We start from the raw sequence: 14,618 nt of genomic DNA on the forward strand, positions 1-14,618 counted from the left end.
CAAACCAGATTTGCACATTTGACAAATGTATTAAAAATCAAACACTGAAATAAGTAGATTGCATAAGTATTCATCCCCTTAACTCAGTCCATAGTTGAAGCAGCTTTACAGCCTCAAGTGTTTTTGGGTCTGATGTGACCATCTTTGCACATCTGCATTTGGCAATTATCTGCCATTCTTTGCCTCACCTTTTCACCTCTCCATCTCTGTCAGCTTGGACATTTTCTAGAGTCCTAGTTGTTCCAATCGTCTTCCATTATGGAGAATGCTTCTGTCAACCTTCAATGCAGCAGATTTGTTTCTGAACTCTTCTCTAGATCATCGCCTTAACGCAAGTCTGTCACTGAGCTCTACAGGCAGTTATCTTGGTTTTTGCTCTGATCTGCATTTTCAGCTGTTAGACCTTTTCTACGGTGGCGGAGAAGTGCAAAACACAACAATAAATCGCAACACAAAAAAAACAAATCTGAAATCCAAATAACAAATCCAGAATCAAAATTACAAATTAGAAAACGCAATATAAAATCTAAAAACAAAACGGCAAACCATAAAACACAATAACAACTCCGGAAACAAAATAGCAAGCCGGAAACCACAAGGACAAACAAGAAAACACAACCACAAGTCAGTCAAACCGGAAAAGGTAGGTATTTTGTGTGACCAGCGTAGTCGCTGCTGATTGGACGGATTTGATATTGCATCTTCTAATTTGTAATTTTGATTCTGGATTTGTTATTTGGTTTTCAGATTTGTTTTTTGTATTGCAATTTATTGTTGCGTTTTGCACTTCTCGGCCAACATACTTTTCTGAGAGGTGTGTGCCTCATTCAAATGAATTTGCCACAGTTTAACTCCACTCCAAGTGTAGGAACATCTAGAAGCAATATGAATGCTCCTGAGATACATTTGTGTGTCCCAGAGAAGGGTATAAATACTTATGCAACAGGATCTTTTCAGCTTTTTATTTTTAATAAATTTGCACAAATGTTAAAAACCTATTTTTTGCTTTGCCATTATGGAGTAGGGAATATTCACCTTATTTTGCAACGCGGAAGTAAATACGATGACGTACTTCCTTATAATGTGTTAGAGTTCCGTTTTTCTAGCCGGTAGGTAAGGAGCGTAAGCAGCGATGTGGTCGGAGCACGCACAGAACAATATCAAACACCGTGATGGTAAATATTTACCACACCCGCGGTGTATAACACAGTGGGAGGATGAAATGAAGAAGTGGCCTGGCATAACATATGAGGACATTTTCAACTACTTCGTTTTATCGCTCGGAGTAGACGGGTCTTCGATGCGGAACTATAAAAGCACTGAGGCATATCAGTACCTGCACAGCGGGAAAGTCGGCCGAGTGCTGGTACATGAAGCAGACAGCGAATTCGTGTTTTTAAAAGCCGACGTGAATCCCAGTCAAAGTCGTGCAAATGTTCATTCAGCTTGGGTCCTTACTACAGCTAACGGGACAATTGAGACGACTGGTTGCTCTTGTATTGCCGGACAGGGCAAATCCTGTAGCCACGCAGCTGCGATCCTCTGGAAGGTGAGTACACACTTAGTATATACTAAACTCACACAGGAAATATGTTCATAGGTAATATTTCATTACTGATGGTATTATATATATTTATATATATATATATATATATATATAGTTATGTGTACTAATATTTTAATTATATTAGATTGTCTTCAATTTAACTGCTCCATAAATGGGTGCGTTTTTGTATGTTTAGTTATTTAACTCAAGTAGTTGTATTTTCCAAACGATTTGGCTTTTTTTTTTTTACATGAATTTCTAGGATTAACCTTTTGTTTTGTTTTTCTTTAATAATCAGAATGGTAATTCTATCCAGTCCAGGTAAGTACAACGTTTAATCACGTGTTACAAGGCATCTTGGACAAAGGTAAGAGTAAGCTATAATACATGTCCCTTAATGTGTATCTAGTTGCATCTGGCATGCTATTTGAAAAATTCTGTCATTACCACTCACCTGCATGTTTTTCCATTCCTATGTGAAAGACTTTATTCACATAGATATGTAAGTAACACATTAAGCAGTCATTTTTATAGCATGGACAAACTATGCAATGAAAGTGAAGAGTGATGAGGTTAATATTCTGCCTCATTTTTTGTGAAGGTGAGTGACCAATATACTTGAGAGAAACTGTTCTTTATAAATGTGATCCATTAAAATTTTGTTTGTTCAGCTGACTGATGGCTGTGTACTAAGTAATATAAGTAAATCAGTAAAATTTCAAATGATGTGATGCTGTATCAAGGTGAGTGAAGCATTAAGGTGAGTTCTACGGTGGCCGAAAGAGCTCAACGCGCTGCAGCTTAAGAAAACACATGCAAACAGAAAAAAAAACACGTTTCCGAGTTTGGTTGCGTTGCGAGGATTTGCAGTTCCTGTGTTGTCAAACTGATGAAGATATTTTCTTAATTTGTTGTCTTTTTTTCAGTTTGCATGTGTTTTCTTAAGTTGCAGCGCGTTTAGCTCTCTCGGCCACCGTAGAGTTCTACATAATATTCATTAATAGAAAATGAAGCCTTTTAAGTTAATGTATTAAGTAACATCAAGTAAAATACATTAAAATTGTTACATGCATAACTGTTTCATTTACACTTTGTATAGGTTCAGAATGCAGTGTCAAAGGGACTGACTGGGATATCATGCACAGACGAGCAGCGCCACTGGAACTCAGCGACACACCGGAATTTGGCACCAAAGAGGCTGGCAGAGATGAGTTTTAAGCATCACAGATTTACAGATGACTTGCCTGAGACTTCAGCTGCTGTTTCTCAATCATTGCCACCAACTCCTTTATTCATTTCTCACAGTGAGCTGAAGAAAACCTTATCAGAGGTTCATATACCTGTAGGTAGCCTTCTGCACAAATGCATGACAGCTGAACCAGTAAATCTACCAGCAGGTACCACACAGATGCAGCCTCATGATCAACATGGCCCTGATTTGCAGTGTCATAAATGCATGTCATTTTACTACACGTATGTAGAACTTGATGAGGGTAAATTGAACAGCTTGGAAAATGCGACCAAAACACAAAGTGCATCTCATGTATGGCATGATGCACGAAAATTGCGAATAACGGCTAGCTCTGCAAAAAAAGTGCCTTTCCGTGTGTCTACCAAACCAGATAATTTTCTTCGAGAACACCTTTTCCCTAGGTTCCATGGCAATTCAGCTACTAGGTATGGTCAGGAGAATGAGGAGTTGGCTCGTGCATGGATAGAGAGCACTGGGTATGCTGTTGAGAAAAGAGGAATGGTGGTAAGCTGTAAGGAGCCATGGCTTTCTGCAAGCCCAGATGGAATATTAAATTCCTCAGAGCTGCTGGAAGTCAAGTGTCCTTTTTTGAGCAAAAACTCCACACATCTTGCAGAACTGTACTCTAGCAAGATCAGCGATTTGAAGATGGTGGATGGCATTCCTCAGCTACAACCCAAAGGATCCCGTGGGTACTACCAACAAGTGCAACTAGGTATGTTTTGCACTGGCTTAGAGAAATGCAAGTTGCTTGTTTGGGCTCCAAATGAGCAACTTGTTATTGATGTGCCATTTGATTTTCAGTATTGTACTGAAGTTATCTCTAAACTGAAATCTTTCTATTTTACCCATATGCTTCCAAGAATTGTAGATGAATTTGACTGTGGAAGACTTAAGCTTTGCCTTAAGTATACTGATTTGTGCAAGTAAGTACTGTTAACCTAATGTGATTGCATTGAGGCTTTAGGTAACTAGTAAATGAAACTGAAAAAATTAATTTTTATCTGTGAAAGCACTTGTTAATAGTTTTAAAGTAGTAATTTTAGTAATAAAGTTTTTTGGTTCTTACAGTAGTTAAAATGTCAAAACAAGTTAATCCTACAAATTCATAATAAATGCCAACTCATTTATATATATGTGTGCACAAACTTTTATTGTGGATATAATAAATCATTTGACACCCCAATTCAGAATGTTGTCTTTTTGCTTCATGAGTTTACAAAAAAAAAAAAAGTGACAAAATTGCATATTTACAGAGCACTGCTAAACTGTATCATTTTCACTTGGGAAAGAAATCAAAATAAATTGCATCTTGACATTTTGATTGTGTTTGTGCATATATAGGGAGAATGTAATATAAGATCTTGAAAATATTTATGCAAAAAGCAGTATATTTAATGGTCTGTGCATTGATGAAGCCACACTAAATAATTCCAAACAACTACACAATGTATCCAAAATTACTACACCACACTTTATTGGTTTATCTAAATTATTAGTAGTGAGTTTGTGATTTTATATACACAATACTTTAATAATGTACAACTAATTATTTCTTGAACCACTGTCAAATCAGTGGAGTTCAACAACTAAAAGTGTAAATTATTTACAAAATATACATAAGTTTAACAAACAGGGCAGATGGTGAACAATGTAGCAATTTTTATTCTGTGTTCTCATGGATGATGTCACCTTGCATGTTCACAAGTGCTGCACACACTCTGAGGATTTTGTCCATTTTGTGTGCCATGTTAATAGGGACAGTCTGAGAAACAATTTTGAACACCTTGAGCCGTCTGATCACTCTTTCCACATGTATGCGAACATTTGCGATCCTCCTTGTGGCTGTAACATCCTCGTCAGACAACTGACCACCTTTTTGAGTAAATGCTGGCATGATAAGGTTTACCTCTCTCTCAAACAGCAAATCACGAATGGTGAAGCCTCTGTCAGCCATCACTTCGTCACCCGGCTGGAGATAGTCCAGGAAGCCAGATTCTTGGGTAATGAACTTGTCACTGCATCTTCCCCCATAAGCAGGGGAGATGAACATGATGAGTCCACAGGGGGCAATGGCAACTAAATATTTCAAAGTATTGTTTGAATAATAATGACTGTATGACTCCCCTCTGGAGTCAAGATTGTGTGCTTTTTGCAGAATTGTCTCAGAGCAGTCAATAATGCAGGTGGTGTTTGGGAAGTTTTCATAAAGCATGGAGGCATTGTGCTGCGGACTGTTTCCCGTGGTAACCATGGAATGTAGACTCTCATGTGCTCCTCCATTGCATCAATCCAGTAGGAAATAATTCGGCTTACTGCACTCTGGGATACATCAAAGCGTTCAGCAAGATCTCCCTGAAGTAAATTCAACTTCAACTTCATCATGGTCATCAGAATTTGATCCATTACGTGCATCTTAAACTTGGAAGTGTAGAACTGCTGGAGATATTTAACATGTTCTTTAAAGACACTAAGGGTGAAGCCAGTGTACAATACAGAGCTAGTATCATTCTTGAGAATGGAAAGGGCTAAGGGATCTTCGCTGTGGAACTGTGTTGCCTTGTGCAACATTATTTTATCCCCTGAGGCATAAGTGTGGTCTGTCAATGCCTGGACCTCCCACTGAGTGCAGGCATCACTGTATTGAAGAGGCAACTGCAATGGCTCCATTTGTGCAGTCTCATGCTCATCATCTGCAAAACACAACACTAAAGTCAGTCAGATGCTCAGTAGAAACTGATAAATTCTCCACCCCCATGTACAAAAAGTACTACAAACAGTATCAAAAGTATTTTGTACATGGCACTGTGGTGTTGCAGTACAGTGGCATTTTCATTCAAAACAATGACGGTACCTTTAACCCCTTAACTGGCACGCTCAGTTTTTAAACATTGATGTGAAAGTGCTCTATCCAAACTTAAATTGTTATAATTCAAGAATACTTTTAAATACAGACCTAAAGTTGGTCTCTTTTTTTTCTAAAGATAATCAGAAGATTATTACGCAAAATCATTAAAAAATTAATAGAAGTTTTATTTACTGTAAAATGTACTGTACAATTTTTATATAAAATATTTTACAAAATAGTTTTAATCCAAAACTGCTATAAAATTAAAGCCCCTTGTTATGTGGTAGATTTTTACATTTCAACTCTTGACGTAAATTAATGTATTACTGTTCCTACATCTTTGTAACAAAAAAACAAAAAAAACAGTGGCAAAATCTATTTAGGAGTCTTACACCTTTCCAACTATATATAGTTTGTCATGATTAGATTTAAATGTAATATAGTGAAGGCATCCCCCAGGCAAGACAGTGACAGCATTTGCATCATTAACTCACCCTTGAGTTGTTCCAAACTTGTATGATTTTTTTTCTACTAAACACAAAGAATGACATTTGGAATAATGTTAATGTACAGTACAAAATGACTTTTGATCCCCTTCACTTCCACAGTAATGTTATTATTTCTTCTTACTATGCAAGTGAATGGAAACCAATGTAATCTCGTTTACAAACGTTCTTTATTCATTCTCTGAAGAAATTTATACAGGTTTGGAACAATTGGACAGTGAGTAAATGACAGAATTTTAACTTTAGCTAACGTTACCCCTTTAAGTGCTTTTATAAGAATTTTCCACTATTACCAACAACTTCAGCTTAACACTAAATATTATTTATGCCCAATATGAGTGTAATCAAAAAAGAAATCGTTTAAACAATGTCTTCTGTTAGAGCACGTAACTTAACAAAAAGCTGTACCTGATTGTGGATATATCCTGACGAGCCGTCGCCTCGGAGTCTTCACTGGAGCATCGTAGCCCAACCATTTCTCGGGGAATGGATGGTCTTCCGTGGGTCTGCCGTCAACGAAGTGGAAAGAACAAACGTATGGCAATTTCGGTGGTTTCTTTAAGTTTAAGGCTTTTAACCAAAGCCGACGAGCTTCTTCGCACTTCGGGGGGGCGTGCATATCATAGGGTGCTCCACATCCACATTCAGCTCTGGTGCGTGGATTATGGTCAAAACAAATGTCTTGCAGATATTTTTTACGCTTGAACCAACTGTTATGACACCCCCTAACTGCGCAAAGTACGCCAGTCTTTCTGTAATCCATATTAAAAGTTAACTAGCCAGTAAAATATACACAGTCGACGCAAAACTACAGAACCACAATACATCTAACGTTAGCGTACTATTAGCGGAAGTGCTTTACCGGAAATCTTACACATTATAGTTCGAAAATGGCGGCGCCCTCGCTTACGTGAAAAATAAGGTGGATAGATTGATGTGGGGAAAAGTAATTTAAAGTAGTTTAACAAAGCAGCAACAACAAAATTTGAAAAAAATGAAGGGGTATGAATAATTCTGCAAGGCACTGTAAATCAGCATACTATCATCTCAAAAACAATGCAAGAATGAGATGTTTTGTTTCCTGTCAAGACTTGGAGAAACTTGTTCATGCCTTTATCAGCAGCAGGGTGGACTATTGTAATGGTCTCCTCACTCCTTCCCAAGAAGACCATTAGACAGCTGCAGCTCATACAGAACGCTGCTGCCAGGATTCTGACTAGAACCAGAAAATCTGAGCATATCATAAATTATATTTAGGATCGATGTTAAACTACTTTACTCGTTTATAAATCACTCAATGGCCTAGGACCTAAATCTCATTTGGTTTGAGATCTGTTCAGGTACATATGTGTGTCTATTTTGCTTCTTTGGTTTGTTGTATGACCATGTATTCAGGCAGATACATGAAGTGAGAGCAAATTAAAATTCTGGAATATGAACCTAGAAAGAAAATAAACCATTTAAATATGGTGCATAAACACTTGCATCAAGTTTAGCATTAATAACTATTAGTCATTTCACAGCTTCATCATGTTTACAATAATCACACTCTTGCAAACTATTCTAACTCAGACCTTCAGGCAACATGTTTTGGAATTAAGACTAAAAAGTTGTTAGCAAATTATTTCTGATAATTAAATTTAGGCTTTGCGTTCATTTGTAAAGATTTTTATGATGAACAAAACATGTAGGAATCATAATCTTTTGTTGATCGCAGAGAATATTTTCTGCGATAACAAAAATGAAGAAATCCTTTTAACTTTTTGTTGAGGGATCCTGAGTGATGCTGTCTTCCAGGATCTCTCACTTTTTTCCCCCATCTAATCGATTAAGTTGCTTCCCACCCATGGAGTCAGTACATGGTGGTGTTTGAATGATGTTTAGCTTTGCTAAAGGGCTGCGTTATTACCATGTGCTATAATTAAACCACAAATACGTATAACTAACATTTGGCTCTTGACAGAGTTTAACAAATATGCAGAGTTTTCTTATATAACTCAACATTTTCCTTACATTTTTTTAAATACTAGTTACAAATCTGCATTAATGAATTTGGCAAATGCTTTCTTGCAAAAATATTTTCATATTCTGTTCCTTTTAGGGCTCAGAATCAAACCTGTACTCTGTCTGGAGGTGTCTAAAGTATGGATGTGTGCTATGCTTTCATTTATTAGTACAGATGTGCCTATTGTACCGTCATGTTTCAGTGTCGCACACCATGAATTCACATAGTAGTACGTTATCAAGTTCAGGAAATTTCAAAGGAATTTGCCCATTAAAAATAAATATGAATGCTACTTAAATCAACGAAAGGACCTGAATAAAGATTAGTTCATTTGGATGAACGAGATTAAATGAAAGAGTAAGTAAAATGATCTTCCCATCGCTAGTGAGAACATCCCCTAATTCAGCACTAAACCCACAAGATATGCTAATGTCAAGTCTAATTTCAGTCCGATTATCTCATGTTATCAGGGAATATTTATAAACAACAGGTTTGGAATAACTTGAAGGAGTCCTATTATGCTCTTTTACTAGAACATGCTCTCATGCCTGGTGGTTCAAAACACGCATTATTTTTCACATAATTGACATTTTTACAATAGTTTTGTCCCCAGGCTGGCACAAATAGCTCGATTAGTTCTGGGTTTGATGAAGGTCTGGCTTCCGAAAAATGAAATGTGTTGTGATTGGTTAGCAGCCTCACTGCGCTGGGATTGGCCAACAGCTCAGACGGCGCTTCAGTCCTGCCACGCCCTTCACAAAGCAGCTAGTTGTGTGTACAACTGTTTGCACAAGCTAGATTAAAGTGATTCTTACGTTTTAAATATGGATATTTTCTTACAAAAACACATCGGATCGCTAAAGGAGGCTTTTACTGACCCCTCTGGAGCCAGGGGTTGTGCCATCGTCATAGCATCCGGAAAACAAACGCTGTAGTCCAAAGGAGCCGTTTGTTGTAGTTCTTGAAAAGGGATTTTTTAAAAACTAAATATCTCCCCTTGGAGAGGACTTTGAGATTTGAAAAAGGTGGAAAAGCATAATAGGACCCCTTTAAACACATTTTTGAATTATTCTACTAACTACTGATGCCGGTGTGGTCTAGGTGCTTATTGACTGTCTCTTGACTTGCCTTGATGCTAAATTTTGCTCATTCCGAATAACAAATCATTTTTCCTTCAAGTCGGTTTCATGAAAGAGAACGATTGTTCTCTAACCTTGTCAACACTGTTACATATTTATTAGTTTAATCTGTTGTCTCTTAGTTGAACAGCACACCTGTGTCCTCTAAATCTTAGTCAAGCTCTAATTATGAACTGCTCCACAATTGATGAGCGCCATAAAGACACAGAAGTACAACACACACAATGAGCCCGTGTCACCCTGGAAACTAATAAAAAGCTGGCGGTTCAGCTGAAACCAGACTCTGAAAGTAGTTGTAATGTTAGAAGTGCAAGACTCTGCACTTTTTTTTTTTTTTACACCAAGAGGTTAAAGAGCTGCTTTTCATTGCATTTCAGTGCAGCTCAGCACTCCAAGAGTATAGTACGTATTTGCTTGGGGGTTACAGGATGTGGCATTTCACAAAATGTCATGTCCTGCTTAGCCAGGCATTCAGAAAGTTGCAAGAGTAGGTTAAAGACTACAGTGATGCTCTTTAGACTAAGATCCTTTATTAATGTCCTTTATTAATCTGTGTCACTGCATCATGCTACTGCTAAGCCAAATATCATTGAAAATAGTTGTTTAAAGAATTAATTTGCTAGTCTGTCTTAAGAAAAAATCCATCCATCTATCCATCATTGAAAGTCAGTGGGGTCCAGTGGAACGTTCTTCAAAATGGTTTATTTTATGTTCCACAGAAGAAATATTACAGGTTTGACAACATGAGGGCTAAAAAAAAAAAAAAAAAAAAAAAAAAAACATTTAACACAATTAAATATTTGGTTTTGTCACGATCCAGGCAGGGTTGAGGAGTGGAGAAATGGAGAGGAGAACCGGAGTAAAATGAAAACACTAATTTATTAAAACACTGTAACTAATACAAACAAACAAAAACCGGGAGTAAAAGATGAGCACATGAACACAAGCAAACAGAGGTAACAGAATCATTGACGGACAAATGGGGAGTGCACACACAGACTCTTAAATACACAAAAGACAAGGCGTGGTCACAAACGAGATAATAGGATGACGAGGGGGAACTACAAATATGGGCATAGACTAAACCAAAAGGACTAAACCAAAAGGGGGAGAACAGACTAAACCAATTGAACTAGAAACATAGGGGAAAAAACACTAGGAAAACATGACAGAACAGGACAATACACAGACATGATTCTGACAGGTTTATAGTTAACCAGTAATTAACCGTTCTGACCATCACTCAGAGGTAATAAATGTAACTTGATAAATAAGTTTGTCTAGACAAACTTTAAGTTGGCCTGAGAAAGCCGGACCAGAAACTTTGAAAAGTTTAAAGAAGCTTAAAAAGTAAAAAAAAAAAAAAAAAAAAAAAAAAAAAGCACGCAAAAAAGTTTAGGAAGTTTAAAAGTATAAATAGTTTTAAAAGTTTAAAAACAAGTTGCTAGTATGTTTTTAGTTGTTTTAACATGATTAGCTAGTTACTAGTATGTTTCTAACATGTTGCTAGCATGATAAGCAAGTCACTAACAAGTCATGATGCAAGTCACTAGCATGTTGCTAACATGATTAACGAGTTAAGATGCTTCTAGCCTGACTAGCAAGTCACTAGCATGTTGCTAGCATGATTAGCAAGTCACTAGCATTTTGCTAACATGATTATCGAGTTATTAACATGCTTCTAGTCTGACTAGCATGTCACTAGCATGTTGCTAACATGATTGAGTTATTAGCATGTTTCTAACATGACTAGCATGTTGCAAGCATGACTAGCATGTTGCTAGCATGATTGAGTTATTAGCATGTTTCTAACATGACTAGCATGTTGCAAGCATGACTAGCATGTTGCTAGCATGATTATCGAGTTATTAACATGCTTCCAACCTGACTAGCATGTCACTAACAAGTTATTAGCATGTTTCTAGCATGTTGCTAGTATGATTTGCAAGTTACTGGCATTTGGCCAACATGATTAGCGAGTTATTAGCATGTTGCTAGCATGTTGTCCATAAGATTAACGTGACTAGCGAGTTATTAGCATGTTTCTAGCATGATTAGCAGACAGACAGACAGATGAGAATAAGTTTAAAAGCAGATCAGTAAGTTGACTTTCTCAGTCCAGTTTAATATAATGTATATCTTCCTGTTACTGACATCATTGTCTCCATCACCCAAATGTGACTTTGATGAGCATTAGCTGAACAGAAGATGTTAGAACAGAAAACTCTTGTTGTGTTTCAGAGGATTACAGAATGTGGGCTTCAATCAGGTCTGCTGCAAAGAACACATTTACTGAACGTACGCCTCCACTATGCCTTCAGAACCAACTAATGTTTCATAATGAAAACCAAAGCATCTTTAAAATACTCATTAAAAAACAGTTAAAAACGAATTATTTGTTTGTTCAAAATATTTGAGAACTTCTGTAGGCATCTGATGACATTCAGCACATCTCTCACAATTCAATAATGTTTTCAGTGTTATCAAACTCTAACTGCTTTCATAACAGCATGGGTCCTAATAGTGCAGAGATGAGAATACTCTATTGAGCAGTGGCACTCTTCTCATGTTTGTTTGTTTTTTAGGTAAAAACCCAGGGCCTTTCTTAAAAAGACTCTAATGACAGTTTTGAAGTATTTGAGGAAATTGTATTTTTTTTTTTAGATCTGCTCATGTCAACTTGAGGATTGGGTTTAAGATGTTCATGGTGACATTTTTAATTTACAGATACAAATTCAATTTCATACATTGGAAATCGATACAAATTGTACGTTTTGGGCAAAAAAAGTTGGTACTTGACTTTTTAATTAATTATTATAAATATTCAGCTATTTTGATCATATCTGTTTAGTTAAGGTTGTTATATTTATTCACCATTGTGGTTAACATTACATTTTGTTGCACTTAGACAATATTTAGTTTTTATTAGTTTTCTATTGCCAGGAGGGCTGTATTATTCATAGCTATAAAGAAAAAAAAATCTCAGTTCTTGACTATTCACAAACAAAGCTGCATGACAATCTAAGAAAAACAACATGACAATCAACATACAAATACATTTGGGATAAAATAATAAACATTGAATTACAAATGAGTAAAAATGACAACAAAACCAACAGCAGAAACAGGATAAACTAAAAATATTTGACCAAACCCAAGCATGTGAACTTCATTGTACTGTACATTTTTTTTAATTCTGTTTTTCTTGTTAAATATGAGTTTTGTCATTCTGGATAACTAGATTTATTATGATTAAGTGTGCAAAGTAAGTGATTATTCATTCGTCTTTGCTTCTCATTAATCAGCGTGAGAGGTTGGATTCGCTCTGTGAGCTGCTTTTGTCACTAAAGTGTGTTGTGTTTTAATGGCACTTCTGAAGAACACACGTCTGAGCAGATGAATAAATCAAATCTTGTCATACTTCAAAGGGTAAAAAAGTCCAGTTTACCACTGCTTATGTTATTGAATTGTTATTTCAGTCAAGGAGACCATTTGATAAGATCTTATCCCAGACAACTATGAACAGATTTCTGAGGGTAACCGAGTAAAACCTTGTGCGTTTGTTCATATTCTACATCTGCTTAACTGTTAATATAGTTTGCATCAGTTCAGATACAGGTTTTTACAAAAATTTAAAGTTTTATAAAATTATGTTGGAAGTATTAATTATATTAATAAAAAAAACAATCAATTATTATATTAATGAAATAAATATATTTTGTCTTATTTGTTTTGATTTCTATCATGCATTATCTTCTTGTCAATCCACCAGTTTCCAATTACAACTCTGCATGTTTGCAGTGTAAAATCTTTGATTGATTTTCACTTTGGTCAGAACAAAAACAGCAGACGGCCTTATTGTAAATGCAAATTCATTCTCTTCCAGCAGGTGGCGCTTTCAGACCAGCAGAAATATTGCAGTTTTCCCGGTAACTGCAAATGTAAGACCTCTTGAAATCATAATTAAGACTTTCTTGTACCATTTAAGACTTATGGCCTTAACAATTAAGACTTTAAGACATTTTAAGGAAACACTGAATATGTCTTCCTCACATCATTAGTTCTGCACTTCAGCGAATCTCCTTTGTGGTACAGAAAGCTGCTTACATGTAGGCTACACAGGGAAACAGTGATGATGATCCTGATAGGGCTGCAACTAACGATTATTTTAATAATCGATTAATCTGTCGATTATTTTTTCGATTAATCGATGAATCGGATAAAAAAAACAAGGGATTTACAACCCTTTATTCAAAAACAGAACTAAAATCTTTAGAAAGTGCACGAACATGTTGCTCCTTGAACTGTTATAATAATAATAATAATAAAATAAAAATGGACTAACAAAAAACATACACATGTATGCTTTACATCTGCCAAATATATAGACTAAATAAACTAAAATTACTATCCGTCAAGACAGCGGCTTGCTGTGGTGTACATGCTGCATTTCCCATCAAGAAGCCTCTCAAATTAAATTCCTCAGTGCGCATTAAAAAAGTCATGTGACTTTGCACGCTGGAACGGGATAACTTGACTAACTTTCTGCTACATTCATTCTGCCACGGCGGTGTTTAGTGTCCTGCCATCAGCAGCGACCAGCTGGAAGAGTTCCGCATTCAAATGCACGCAAAACTGGCCTCAAAGCCCCAGCAAAAGTAATTACCATGAATGTGTCAAGGCAAAAATTAAGAAAATATTCGAATTACTTATTAATAAACTAGTATTTTCTGATTCAGTGTTGCAAAGATGAAATTGACGATCCTGCCATCTGCTCATTAATGCCTAATGCATCTTTATGGATTAGCTAATGAAAGAGTTTTGTTTTCGATTTTAATTATTTCGTTTTATAGTAAAATAATAATTTAAAGCTTTCTATAGATATTGTGTTTGTGAGGCAATTACCTGGGTTTCGGTTAATTATTGTGAAGCGCTCCTGTTTAAACCAAAGATATCAAGCGTATTCTGTTTGTTTTCTTTAAGAGCACATTTTGTTGATACTGTTAGTACACACAAACTAAGGTAGACCCTTTACAGTTCCGGCCCGGGTGGTAAATTACTCTTACCTTTATGAGCAAAAAAGAAATTCCACATTGCACTGGCGTCTCCATGCGCTGCAAAGCGCTCTTCTCTCCGCACAAACTTTGGATTTATATTGATTGAATGATTAAACTAATATCGTGATATGTTTTAAGTTTTTTATATCAATGGATTTTAATTTAAATCGCGATGAATTAAGCAGGCTTTAGATCTGTCTGCCGCTGTTTGCTAGGTATAACTTTAAAAAACAAAAACTTGAATTTAACAAACAAAAAGTGTTCC

At 36.2% G+C, this 14,618-nt stretch overlaps 1 protein-coding gene and 1 pseudogene across 1 annotated transcript; one reads left to right on the top strand and one right to left on the bottom strand.

Moving 5' to 3' along the window:
- Positions 1-1,111: 1,111 nt before the first annotated feature.
- On the top strand, positions 1,112-3,991 carry LOC141346045 (uncharacterized). Its single transcript, XM_073850962.1, has 2 exons — positions 1,112-1,549; positions 1,845-3,991. The coding sequence occupies exon 2, from the start codon at positions 2,754-2,756 to the stop codon at positions 3,726-3,728; it is 975 nt and encodes a 324-aa protein (XP_073707063.1). The 5' UTR covers positions 1,112-1,549; positions 1,845-2,753; the 3' UTR covers positions 3,729-3,991.
- Positions 3,992-4,461: 470 nt separating this feature from the next.
- Positions 4,462-6,915, bottom strand: LOC141346198 (uncharacterized; annotated as a pseudogene).
- Between the last annotated feature and the right edge of the window lie 7,703 nt (positions 6,916-14,618).

The sequence above is a fragment of the Garra rufa genome, chromosome 11, assembly GCF_049309525.1.
Source record: "Garra rufa chromosome 11, GarRuf1.0, whole genome shotgun sequence".
Lineage (NCBI taxonomy): Eukaryota > Metazoa > Chordata > Actinopteri > Cypriniformes > Cyprinidae > Garra > Garra rufa.

Coding starts and splice junctions, on each gene's coding strand:
- LOC141346045 (XM_073850962.1), top strand. CDS start 2,754: ATGAGTTTTAAGCATCACAGATTTACAGATGACTTGCCTGAGACTTCA.